At 33.3% G+C, this 14,387-nt stretch overlaps 1 protein-coding gene across 1 annotated transcript in view; it reads left to right on the top strand.

The window, feature by feature from the left end:
* Window positions 1-2,153: 2,153 nt before the first annotated feature.
* Window positions 2,154-14,387, top strand: part of LOC105309267 (membrane cofactor protein-like) — a 30,737-nt gene continuing 18,503 nt past the window's right edge. Inside the window, exons 1-4 of the mRNA XM_023526105.1 lie at window positions 2,154-2,358; window positions 2,661-2,763; window positions 12,266-12,351; window positions 13,190-13,387. Coding sequence (XP_023381873.1) covers window positions 2,202-2,358; window positions 2,661-2,763; window positions 12,266-12,351; window positions 13,190-13,387 — 544 coding nt within the window. The 5' untranslated portion in view covers window positions 2,154-2,201. The remainder of the gene's footprint in view (window positions 2,359-2,660; window positions 2,764-12,265; window positions 12,352-13,189; window positions 13,388-14,387) is intronic.

The following is a 14,387-nucleotide window of genomic DNA, read 5'->3' as shown; positions in this document are numbered from 1 at the left end:
ATTATAGAATGTCATCTGTGGTTAATGTACAGCTTTGCAGCCAAATAATAATTATATTTCAACTATCTAGAAAAAAATAATTCAAGATGCTATTTTTTTGGATCTGAGAATGTTTACTTTGAACATCCCCACGGGAAGAAAATTCAATGTTCTGAGCAAGGGTAGAAATTTACTTATTAAAAAGTGTGATATTGGACTCAATAATTATAGTGTAAAAGCTTATAATCAACTGGATGCCAACACCAAATTTTAAACTCTGCACATTGCTGAAAGCATCTTTCACGATGTATGTTACTGGGAAGAAATATTTCAAATTAGCCAATGACCTTTCCTAGTGAATTAAACTAGCCAATTGACCTTTCCTTTTCCATTCAGAGCACTGTGTGTAAAAGCCATATAAGGATCCTCTTATATGCTTTCAAGACGGTTACTGAGATGAAATTCATAAAATGAAGGATACTTGTATAATTTAATCACAGGCTTGCTGTTACTCGACTTCCTTCTCGGTGGTTCTAGGAACTTCTAGAATGTTGCTGCTATCCATTTGTAGCTGAACAGAAATATACAGCATTTCTAGCCCATGTTTGTTTTCTTGTTGAAAATGAGAATGTCTGACTGAGTGTATTCAGTAAATGTAATGTTATTAATGAACCTCACCTCTGTACTAATCCACTTTTTAAACAATGCTTTTAATTACGGGGGCTTTTGGTTGGCTTTTTTAATTTTGTTTTGGGCAACTGATTGAGGAACATTCAGATATCAAGGCCAGCACAGTGGAAATGTTGAAAACATTAGTCCAACAGGTGGATATCAGGACATGATAGAAATGAAATTTTGGCCTGTGTATATAGAGAGAATAGTGGAAATGTTGAAAACATTAGTCCAACAGGTGGATATCAGGGCATGATGGAAATGAAATGTTGGCCTGTGTATATTCTAGATTCTAGAATCTAGAATACGATATGAATAAGAGTAAAATTTCACTTGTTTAGAGTTCTCTTGACCAGTCTCTCAGTCTGAAGTTAATACCAATCCAGGGAGTAACACAGGAAGGTACCTCAAGGATTAAAATAGATCTACCTCTTTTCTTCCTATGTTCTTAACCTTATAAGAGAGGCTGGGCATTCTTTTAGCCCTCAGAATTTTACTAGATGTGTGTCCATCACATTATTTTCAATAATGGTTCTAACGGATTTGTTAGGTTGTCAAGCCCACAGATCATTTAAAGAGGGAGGAATTTCTGGAGAAGAAATGCAAAATAAAAACAAAACTTTTGTTTTTATTACTAGGAAGAACAAAACTACCAGAAAAACACACCCAGAAGTAAAGAGTTCAAAAAGTTTAGCAATGTAGTAATTTTATTGTAGAGATATATTCAATACGCAGCCCAAATAGCCACCTCGGGGAACTTCTGAAGTCATGCATGATCCTTTGATCAGTGAAGGAAGATAAATTGTATTTAAAATACTGTTAGTTATAAAATTTAATATTTAAGTGACATCTATTCTCTTATAAAATGCTCAGCTTACTGATATGAAACATATCAAATGAAATACTTTAGTCCATATTTATTTTGACTTTTGAAATCTACAATAGTTCCGTAGTGATCACCTCTTACCATAACATTCCTTGAACACCCTCTGGGTACAGAGTGTAGTAGAAAAGGAAGGCATATGATCCCTGACCACCAGGAGCTTACCTTCTGAGAGAAGACTGAGCCTGAAGTGACAAGTCATCATCAGATTGTGTTTCAAACTGTGGAAGTGTAGTCTGACCAGAGTACTATATAATATAGAAGTCTTCTTAGGGTAGAATAGTGTATGAAAGGAATTCTTAGGGTGTGAAAAGAATGTAGGAAAAAATGAGGGAGGATACATATCTATAAATATATTTTACAACTAAAAATATTACTGTTGTCTCTTCAGTTTGCTGTATTGAATATTCACCTCATTCCCTAACAAACCAAAACTTAACAGTATGTTATTTAAACAAGCATAGTACGTCCTCCACCACTACTACTACTTGTATAAATTCAGGGAAAAGTCATTTAAAATCTTACTAACAACTTTCCATTTATTCTGTACTTCCCACCTAATACCAGACCATAGTCCTTTGCTGATGAAAAAGATAAAATACTTTATTTTCATGTTCTCCTCCTGTCATGCCCAGATGCCTGTGATGATCCACCAAGATTCGAATCTATGATGCTCAAGGGTACTCCTAAATCTATTTATCATTCTGGGGACAAAATAGAATATCAGTGTCACCTTGGGTACAAGCATGTTCTGCCTTTTCTTGCCACTTCTGCTATTTGTCAGTCTGATAACACATGGACACATCTCCGGGAGGCTTGTACAAGTAAGTAAACAAAACTTTTGTTTTTATTGCTCTAGAGATCTTCACACATTTTAGACTGCATATTTCATTACTTCAATAATGATTTTCTCTGAGAATGTAGATTTTAGATAGCAACGTCTTCGAAAATCATCTTGGAATCTTTTTCTTGGCAATTTGTTTCTTAATGTGATTCTTAAGTTTGAGCTTTTAATAATAAAGAAAATATTTCCAAGAGTTCAAAAAAGCAATGTAAAATTTTGATTTTGATTCAAATCTTTTTTTGCAATGGGTATAAAACAAGAAATTTGAAATTTTTCTTTTAGAAATATTATGTCCACAGTTAGGAGAACCCCAAAATGGACAAATAATCTACAGTCATGGAACTTTTCAGCTTGGTTCACAGGCTCACTATATTTGTAATGAGGGGTAAGTTGCTTCTTGGAAGAGTAAGGTAAATGTTACTAATTTCATTTATGTTTTGCTTCTCTTCTTAAATATTTCCATAATATTGATTTCATTTTTTTTTTTGCAACAGCTTATAACTCATCAACGCTTAGGTTTTTATGGAGATGCGTAAAGAATAAAACAAATTAAAATTGAAGGGCAGCAATATTGTATAATACTTACTATATTTAATAGTGTGTAATGAATGGAATGAAAAGCTGTATAATGATAGGATAAAATTTAAATTGAAGAAATGCAAAATTTATAATACTCTATGTCATAATAGTTCTATCGTTAACATTAAAAATATAGTAAACATAATAACTTTATCTTTAACATCAAAGCACACCCTATTTAAAATGGTCAACTCTCACAATTGAAGAAGGGCTTATAGAAATGGGAACTAGAATTGCCAAGCAAAGATATTTTCATATCAAGATAACTCTGCCAGGTGTTACCAGACCAAAATTGACCTAATTAGCCTCGATTATAATGTTGATCAAGATCTCTTAGTTGAAAAACCTAATTTTTGAGACTGCTACAAAGGACTGCAGATCTCAAAAAGAGATGCTGAGCACTTAATAGTTGCTTTTGTTCTATAGATTTCTTTAAATAGTATATTTGAGATATTAGACATTTATGAAAAGTGTGCTTTTAGAGAGTAAATGTAAAACACTATAAAATACAATAGGTTTTCATATTGACTTAGTGTCCTGCTACTTCGCTGTATTCATTTATTACTTCTAACAGGATTTTTGTATGTGTGTGTGGTGGTGTTAGGTTTTTCTACATATAGATCTCATTATCTGCTAACAGAATTTTACTTTTTCCTAACTTATTTGAATGTCTTTTATTTTCTTTTCTTCTTATTCTGGCTAGAATACCCAGTATTATGTTTACTAAAATTGGTAAAAGGGGGCATCTTGCATTGTTCCCAATCATATAAGAAAAACTTTTAGTTTTTCATCATTGAGTATGTTTGCTGTGGTTTTTTTTTTGTATGGTGTTTATTATCTTAAAGTAGCTTCCTTCTGTTCCTAGTTTATTGAGTATTTTTATTATGCAAAATTGTTGAATTTTATCAAATACTTTTTCTATATTAATTGAAATGATCATGTGTTTTTTTCCCCTTCATTCAGTTGACATGGCAGATTCCATTGATCATTTTTCATGTGTTGAGTTACTCTTGCATTCCAGGAATAAGTCTCACTTGGTCATGACGTAAAATCCTGCTGAAGTCTGTTGCTAGTATTTTGATGTATATTTTTGTATCAAGGTTCATAAGCAGTATTGGTCTGTAGACTTCTCTTGAAGTGTTGTCTGGCTTTGATGGCATGGTAAAGCTGGTCTCATAGAATGAGTTTGGAAGACTTCCCACCTCTTCAAATTTTTGGAAAAGTTTGAGAAGGATTGGTATAAGTTTTTCTTTAAATGTTTGGTAGTATTCACCATTAAAATCATGAGGTCCAGGGTTTTTCTTTGTTGGGAGATGTTTAATTACTGACTCAATCTCCCTACTAATTATAGGTCTACTCAGATCTCATATTTCTTTGTGATTTAGTCTTGGTCAGTTTTGTGTTTCTAGGAATTTTTCCATTTTTACTAGGTTATTCAATTTGTTGGCATAGTGTTATTTATAGTACTTTATAAAATTTTGTATTTGTGTAGAATTCGTAAAAATGTTACCACTTTCATTTTTTATTAAATTTATTGTGGTGACATTGGTTAATAAAAGTAAATAGGTTTCAATGTACAGTTCAATAATACATCATATGTATATTGTTTGTATTGTGTATTCACCACCTAAAGTCCTATCTCCTTTCGTCATCATGTATTTGACCCTCTACACATATCTATTCCCCACTCCCTCTTTTCTCTCTAAACTGTCTGTGTCTATGAGTTTTTGTCATGTTCATTTGTTACATTCAGTTTGTTTTACATATGAGTGAAATCATATGGTTCTTGACATTTTCTATCTGACTTAGTTCACGTAGCATGATAATTTCAAGATCCATTGATGTTGTGCAAATAGCAGTGTTTCTTCTTTTTTTATAGCTGAATAATATTTCATTGTATATATATGCCATATCTTTTTTATCCACTCATGTGACAAAGGGCACTTTGGTTGTTTTCATATCTTGGCCACTGTGAATAATGCTGCAATGAACATAGGAATGCATATATCCTTACAAATAAATGTTTTCAAAATTTGGGGGTGGATATCCAGAAGAGGGATTGCTGGGTCATATGATAATTCTATTCTTAGTTTTTTGAGAATACTCCATACTGTTTTCCATAGTGGCTGTACCAATTTATATTTCCCCCCGCAGTGTATGAGGGTTCATTTTTTCCCCACGACCTCTCCAACACTTGTTATTATTTGTTCTGATGATAGTTATTCTAGCAAGTGTGAGGTGGTATCTCATTATGGTTTTGATTTTCATTTCCCTAATCCCTAGTGAAGGTGAACATTTTTTCATATGTCTGTCGGACATTTGTATATTTTATTGAGAGAAATGTTTGTTCTTGTCCTCTTCTCATTTTTTGATTGGATTGTTTGCTTTTTAAAAAATATTTTTAAAGTACTTTTCCCTTTATTATCTCATTTGAGCCTGACAATAACTATGTAATGTCACTTAGGTCATTTTAGAGATGAGGAAACAGAAAGATTAAATGCCTTGCCAAACGTCACTCAGCTAGTTGGCTGAATATTCTATTACTTTTTTATTGTTGTTGAGTTGTATGAATTCTTTATATGTTTTGGATACTAGCCCCTTATTGGAGGTGTTGTTTGCAAATATTTTCCCCATTCTGATTGTTGCTTTTTGTTCTTTTGATGGTTTTGTTTGCTGTGCAGAAGCTGTTTAGTTTGATATAATCTCATTCATTTAATTTCGCTTTCATTTTTTTGCCTTTGAGGTCAAATTCATAAAGTCTTTTCTAAATCCAAAATTCATGAGTTTAGTACTTATGTTTTCTTCTATGTAATTTATTGTTTCAGGACTTCTATTTAGATCTTTCATCCATTTTGAGTTAATTTTAGTCTATGGTGACAGGTAGCAGTCTAGTTTCATTCTTTTGCATGTAATTTTCCAATTTTGCCAGCACCATTTATTAAAGATAACTTCTTTTCTCCATTGCATATTTTAGCTCCTTTGCCAAAAATTATTTGCCCATATATACAGGGGTTTATTTGTGGGCTCTCGATTCTGTTGCATTGGTCTGTGTGTCTGTTTTTCTGCCAATATCACGCTGTTTTGATTATTGTACTTTGTAGTATAATTTGAAGTCAGGGAGTGTGATACTTCTGCCCGTTTTTTTCCTCAGGATTCCTTTGGCTGTTCAGGTCTTTTGTAATTCCATACAAATCCAATAATTTTTTTTGTTCTATTTCTTTGAAAACTTCCATTGAGATTTTGATGGGGATTGCATTAAATCTGTATATTGCTTTGAATAATATGGCCATTTTAACTACATTGATTCTTCCAATCCATGAACACAAAATATCTTTTCATTTCTTTGTGTCTTCTTCAATTTCTTTTAATGTCTTGTAATTTTCAATGTATAGGTTCTTCACATTCTTTGTTAAGTTTATTCTTAGATATTTTATTCTTTTTGTTGCAATTGCATAAGATTTTTTTTTCATTTTTTTTCTAAAATTTCATTCTTACTGTACAGAAATGCTATGGATTTTTGTATGTTGATTTTGAATCCTGCAACTTTACTTTTTTCTTTATTGTTTCTAATAGTATTTTGGTGGAGTCTTTAAAGTTCTCCATATAGAAAATCATGTCATCTGCAAAAAAAAAAAATGATAGTTTGACTTCTTCATTCCCAATTTGGATGCCTTTTATTTTATTTCTTTCTCTTGCCCAATTTCTCTAGCTAGGACTCCAATACTATATTGAATAAGAGTGGTTAGAGAGGGCAACCTTGTCTTGTTCCTGATTTTAGAGGGAAACTTTCTTTTATATAATCTTAATGGTAACTAAAAAAACAGATGTGAGACATATAACATAAAAAAGAGGGAATTGAGATGAAAACCATAGAATACACCAAACTAAAATAACAGACAGAAATACAGGGCAAAGAAACAATAGAGACTCCAAGCTACCAGAAAACAAAAGATAAAATGGCTATAGGAAAACCTCATATATCAATAATTACTGAAAATGTAAATGGACTTAACTCATCAATAAAAGGCACAGAGTAGCAGATTGGATCCCCCCCCCAAAAAAAAAAACAGAAAACAACCATATGCTGCCTTCAAGAGATGCATCTCAGGTGCAAGGGCAAATATAGACTCAAAGTGAAAGGGTGGAAGACAATTCTCCAAGCAAATGGCATCCAGAGAAATGCAGGTGGTAGCCATACTTATATCTGATGAAATAGACTTCAAGATGAGAAAGATAAGGACACTTTATAATGACAAAAGAGACCACTTTAATTTTTGATTTTAGTAATTTCAGTAGTTGATCTTTTTGAAAAACTTTTGGTTTGATTCATTTTCTCTATTATTTTTCTCTTTCATGTTTTGTTTATTTTTGATCTAAGTTCATTATTAATTTTGGGCTAGATTTGGCTTTAGTCCTTCTTTTTCTAGTTCCTTAAATTGTGAAGTTACATTGTAGATTTCAGATCACCTGTTTTTTTTTTTATTGTAAGATTTTATAGCTATAGTTTTGCCTTCTAGCATTGCTTTCATTGCATCCCATAAGTTGTGCAATGTTGTTTTTTCATTTTAATTCTTCTCAAAGTATTTTCTAATTTACCTTGTGATTTTTTTCTTTTATCTGCTGGATGTTTAAAAGTGTGTTGATTTGTTTCACAGTTTTTGAATTTCCACTTTTCCATTTGATACTGATTTCTAACTTTAACAAGAGAAAGATTCTGAAATGTCCAAAATTAAATTACAGCAGATAAAGGGTGGGAAGAAGAGACAAGGAGTTCATCAGTTAATGGAGCCAAGGGCAGAAACCAATGAGAAAGGCTGCTTGCTCACTTTCCTAAATGTATGTTGAAACTTCGAATCAACTTCCGGACATATTTCAGCATAGAGTTTAAATTAAGGGCTGTTTCAGGAAAATGTCTAATCTGCCACATTCTAGACTGTTGCCCACAACCAATCCAAAAGCAGCAAACACTTCTTCCTTACAAACTAACATCTATCCCAGACTAGACCACTTCACCTTCTCCAGCCCTGTTTATCTATAGCCAATGTCAATTTTTCCTAAAAAACATACATCTCTCTTCTCCAAACTATAACAGAGCCCTGTCAAACACAGGATGGTGGACATGTTTCCCACCTCCATCTACCTGCATGCTGGTGATTTAGACTGCACGCCCCAGGGCCTGGTCCTTTTTCTGGCTAGCATCTGACTTAATGAAACATTTCTTTCAGAAAAACTTTTGGCTGTGAAGATTTTAGTTTAACAACTTCATCCTGTTATGTTCAGTGAAGATATTTTGTATCATAGCTGCCTTTTTAAACTTCTAGATTAGTTATTATTAATTTGTGGTTTAACATATGGTCTAGCCTGGAAGATGTTTCATGTGCACTTGAGGAGAACATGTATTCTGTTGTAGTCTATGGTGTTCTATAACTGTGGATTCTTATAATAAAATGTTGGAATTTCTTTCTCATTTCCTTTCGTGTGTATTCTATAGCAATTTTGTCTGTGGTTCCCATGGGGATTACATTTAACATCCTACAGCTGTAACACTCCAATTTGAATTTATACCAGTCTAACTTCAATAAATTACAAAAAAGGATCCTTTACAGCTCCATTCCCATGCTTTCTGGTTGTTAATGTCATACTAGCCTCTATGCTAACAATTGTAATATTAGCTTCTACACTATTTTCTTTTAAAAGTTTAGTCTCTGAAATCACATAGAAAACAAAAAATGCGGAAACAAACCATTGTTACAATAAAACTAGCTTTTATAATTGCCTATGTATTTACCTTTAGTGAGATATTTATTCAAGTTAATGTCTAGTATCTTTCAATTTCACCTTTCAGGACTCCTTTGAGCAGTTTTTTCAGGATAAGTCTAGTGGTAACAAATTTCTTCAACAAATAAGTAGTTACAGAATAGTCATAGGAATATAAAGTACGGCATAGAGAATAGAGTCAACAACATTCTATTAACTATGTGTGGTGCCAGATGGCTACTAGACTTATCAGGGCAATCAGTTTATGAATTATATAAATGTCTAATCACTATGCTGTACACTTGAAACTAATATAAAATAATATTGAATAACAATTGCAATAAAAAAATTTTAATCTGTTTATAAATTAATTTGTTTAAATGTTATCTGAATATTTGGTAAAATGTAAAGGAAAATACTACTTCAGCTTTTATTTCTGGAGATGTCTTAATATCGCCCTCACTTGTGAAACACAGTTTTGCTATATAGAGGATTTTTGGTTGACAGTTTTTTCTTTTATCACTTTGATTCTATTAGTTTTCTGTCTTTAGGCTTCCAAGTTTCTGATGAGAAATCTGCTGATAATCTTATTTAGGATCCCTTGTATATGATGAGTCACTTCTCTCTTGCAACTTTCAAGATTCTCTGTCATTGATTTTTAAAGTTTGATTATTATGTGTCTTAGTGTAGATCTTTAGAGTTTATATTACTTGGAATTTGTTGAGCTCTTTAGATATTCATAATCATGTCTTTCATCAGATTTTGGAAGTTTTCAGCCACTATTTTTTCAAAGATTTTCTACGCCCCTTTCTCTTTATCATTTCCTTATAGAAGTCTCAAAGTGTATATTGATCTGCTTATTGATGTCCCACAGGTCCGTAAGGCTCTGTTCCCTTTTATCCTTTTTCTCTGTGTTCCTTAGACTCAATAATTTCAATTATCCTATTATTAAGTTCATGGATTCTTCCTTCTGCCTGCTCAAAACTGCCTTTAATTCCTCCAGTAAATTTTTCATTTTGATTGTTGTACTTTTGAACTCCAGAATTTTCTTCTGGTTTCTTGGGGTTCTTTCTCCTAATTTATATTATTATTTTGTTCACACATTATTTTCTTAAATTTCTACACATCTTGCATTAGTTCTTTGAGTTCTTAAGGAAGTTTTGTGTTTTTTTGTTTTTGTTTTTTTTCAAATTTTGTTAAGGCCCAAGGGCCATGTGGCTCTGGCAGGAGAACCCACTGTGAAACAAAGATGATCCAGTGGAGAGGCCACTTTTGACCATCTTCCTTTGTTGCAGGTTGTTGGTGTCTACATTTCTTCTTGAAACAGTTGATCATGCCGGATCGCAGGCAACATCATCTTGTGGATGTAGTATTTCTGGGGAGCTGGTGGAAGAAAACCTCATTGATTCCACCCCAAAATATGAGGCACCACAGGGTGGACTACTTCTGGATATTGTAGTCTGACAGAATGTGGCCCGCCTTCATGTTTGCCCAGAAAAATCAGATGCTGTAGTCCAGAGTGAAGCCCTCCTTTGCTTGAAGTTTTCCTTTAACATTCTCAGTGTGTTCACTGAGCTCAACCTTGAGAGTGATGGTCTTCCTCATCAGGGCACTCACAGTGATCTCTGTGTCTGCCACTCAGCTGCTGTGGGAAAAAAAAGAGGACTGTGGAACCAGAAACCACAGTTTTGCCACCAAGAGTACCTACGAAAGATGTACACACAGTTTCAATGCCAATATTAAAGTCTTTGTGGAGTAGATCTACCTTCAGTTCTTTTTCAAGGATCATTTTTGTGATTTATCATTTTCTATGAATGGGCAATACTTTCCTGTGTCCTTGTAGGCTTTTTGTTGTTATTGTTGAACTGGACATTTGAATCTAATAATGGGGTAACTCTGGGAATCAGATTCTTAACTTTCACTACGATTCTTATTTCATTTTTGTTGTTTTGTTTTGTTTCGACTTTTGAATGGCGATTTTATGATGAAAATCTGACTGACACACGAATTGAAGGTCTTCTCAAGTTTTTTCTGACTTTTCCACAGACACTCCTTAATTTCTCTGACATATACAGTTGTTTTTGAATATCCCAGTTTTCATGTCTGCCTCCTGAAAGGAGAAAAAGTGAAAAATGAAGGAACAGCAATGGTCAATGGATCTTTAAATCTCTGGGAAGTCACTTTTTTGGGCAAGGAAAGAGCTTGCAAGAGTTGGGGTAGGTGTGACCACAATGGTTGCCCACCTCTTTGCGTCTCTGTGATCAGAAGGAACAGTAAATAATAGAGCATAGAACTCCAATATTTGGAAGACACAGTACTTTTTGCTCACCCTGCTCCTTCAGACTGCTTATAAATTGCTCCAGGAACACATGCACAGGCTGCCTGCTATGGGAGTGAAATGGATAGCTGCCATTGTGTTAAGAGCTAAAATTAACCAAAAGTAATGCATTATACCTGTCTAAGCTATTTCCTGGAAGTTGTAAGCCTTCAGCAGGCTCCAGAATTCCAAAAACAGTTACATAGAGAGATTCTAGCACTGCAATTGTTGTCTAGAAGGGGAGTCACATTTTTAGTGTTTCCTATCCTGCCATCCATCATCCCAGAATCCTCTCCTAACACATTAAGGTATAGAATCAATGAGTGAGCCTTGGAGAGAAGACAGCTGGAAGCAATCATAGGCAGTTTCACTGATTATTTTGTAGTTTAATAAGTGAAAATATCCAGTCAATAATTATAGAGAGAGAGTTTGTTACACATATTGAGGAATACCAAAAAGTCTTTTAAGACATAGACTCTCCTCAAAAAGTCGTAGTCTTATTGAGAAGCACAATATATACTGAGAGCTGTTAAAGGAAAGTAGTAAATGAGAAGTACCAAAGAAATAGATTTATTCATGATCATTACAATGAGAGTCCAGAGGAGAAGAGAGTACTGTGAATGTAAATCATCAGAGATTTCATCGAGTAGTTTTCCTGAGCTACTCCTAGGAGAATTCTGAAAAATATTAATAAGACCTAAAACTTACCTAGCATTCACCATGTTCCACATGCTAACTCATCTAACACTCAAAACAACCCCACAAGGTTTTTACTATTATTCTCTTTTCATAAATGAGGAAACTGAGAAAAAGAAACAATAAGTGACCTGCCAAAGCTGAAAAAAACAAGCCAGTCATGGAGCTAGAACTGGAATCCAGTCAAGTGAACTCTAGGGCCTGATCTCTCTACTCAGTCGCCCTGAATGAACAGAATGGCATAAATGAGGACAGAGATTTGAATGTCGTAATGCCTGCGGGACATAGCAAACACTTGACTGACAAGCATGACAGGTTTACGTACACATTTTGCTTTAGGCCAATGCATTCTCAAATGCAAAAATCTCTTTATTTCATTAAACTGCAAATTTAGTTAGCATGTTTGAAACACGTATGAGAAACTTCTTCAAACTACTGGAGTGTAGGAAAACAACCATATAAAAATTGTCTTCATAATTATGTGCTTCTCGTTAACTCATTAAAAAAAATAACAGTAATCTTTTATTTTCTTATTTAGTTATTATTTACATGGAACAAAAGTTCTATATTGTGAACATTCTGGAGATCAGGTGGATTGGAGTGATAGTCCCCCACAGTGTGAAAGTAAGTATATTCTCTCTTTAGAATTTAAGGCAGTAGTTCTCAAACTTTTATCCCTGGAGACCCCTTTATGCTATTAAATTAACAAAGACCCCACAAAACTCTTGTGCAGGTATGTTAGGTTTATTGATATTCATTATATTGGAATTAAAACAGGTTTTTAAAATCATTATTAATTCATTGTTAAGAACAATAAGCTCAATATGTGTCTAAAAAAGTAACTTTTTGTGCAAAATCAAAACATTTGTTTCAAAATATGGAAATAGTGGCATTGTTTTACATTTTTCAAATGTCTTCAATACCCAGGCCAACAGAAGACCTCCAAATTTCAGTCTCTTGCACTATCAAACAATTTGTAGACACTGGAAATTTCACTGTACACTCTTAAGGAAGAAAGTGAAAAAAGACAATAACATCCTAGTAAAACTAAACCATCAATTTAGGAATGAATATATTTATAAGTTATAAAGCATTTCTCAACCAGCTCCGAGTTGTGTTTTTAATCAAAGCATATTGTCTCATTAAATTGTCAGCATCTCTTATGATGAGAACAAGTCTTAACAGGGCCTTGCACATAAACAGAGGTATTTCATTTGGTATGTTATATAGGTATTTAAGAAAATGAGATTTATTCTGAAAGTTCATTACTCCATTAGTGATTTGAATTGAGATAATACATTTTCTCATAGGAACATTCTTCTAAATGGATATTGGGTTCACAGCTACATTATAGAAATCATGTTAGTGAATGTATTGAAGGCAGTTTGCAGGACATTAGTAATGCTGTCTTAATCTTTCACTTTTTCTTTTGCCTTTCCTGTCTTCTTTTTCTCTTTCTAAGAGATTTTGTGTCAACCACCTGGAGAAATATCCAATGGAAAATATACCGATAGCCACAAGACTATGTTTGAATATAATGAAGTAGTAACTTACAGCTGTAATCCTTCAAAGGGACCAGATGAATATTCACTTATTGGGGAGAGCAGGCTTGCTTGTTCTGGGCATAATGTATGGAGTAGTGACCCTCCTCATTGTAGAGGTAACAATATTTCCATGTATTTTCTTCTAATTCGTAAATAGTATAAAAATGCTTTGTAAATGCTTTTACTAACAAGTAAACAAAACAGCTATATGTGTTTGCTTCTCCTGTTCAGTTGGTTTGTAAATCAATATAACTCATATATAATCAAAAATAGTTCTAGTTGTAGAGTTCTTCACCCCTCACCTCACATGTTGTTGGCATTCCACTGTATGCATTATGAAGTTCTCTGTACATGTATGAATTAAGATTATTTTTTGCTTAAAAGCATCATAAAACACACTGGCTTAAAAATAAGGAAGTTCTACCTTGTCAGACAAGAAGCATAAGAGATCTGGCTAGAGGAGATGACAGGTTAAATTGCGAAAGACTAACCCTCTCACTGATAATATTGATAAACTCTAGACAAAACATACAGGCATAACTTGTTTAATTGCACGTTGCTCTTTTGCGCTTCACAGATGTGTTTTTTTATGAATTGAAAGCAAGACCCTCACCATCAAAACCATTACAACTCACTTTATTTTGATACTCACTTTATTACTGTGGTCTGGAACTAATCCACAGTATCTCCAAGGTATGCCTGTACTTAAAAAACAATGTTTAAGGCATTAGAGCATCACCAAAGTAGGGAGACACTGTAGGGTATTTGACTCTTAAAAGAAAGGAACTGCTGAAGAACAGAAAAATATATCTTCTTTTCAGGTACATATGGAACAATCTTCAATGACATTTCTAGGCAATAAGATATTTTTTTGATTCCAAAAAATTGAAATTATTTACTGTACATTATCGGATCACAATTGAATGAATGAATGAATGAATGAATGAATGTAGAAATTTAAAAATAGATATATGCAAAAGCCCCAATATTTGAAAATTGTGAAAGATACTTCTAACTCACCTATGAATCAAAGAAAAAGTCACAATGAAAATTAGAAAGTGTTGTGAACTCAATAAAGGTTAAAACACAGCATATCAACATATCAAAATTTCTATG

The sequence above is a fragment of the Pteropus vampyrus genome, unplaced genomic scaffold, assembly GCF_000151845.1.
Source record: "Pteropus vampyrus isolate Shadow unplaced genomic scaffold, Pvam_2.0 Scaffold706, whole genome shotgun sequence".
Taxonomy (NCBI): Eukaryota; Metazoa; Chordata; class Mammalia; order Chiroptera; family Pteropodidae; genus Pteropus; species Pteropus vampyrus.
The sequence above is the reverse complement of the archived record's forward strand: the minus strand, read 5'-3'. Positions and strand labels throughout refer to the sequence as shown.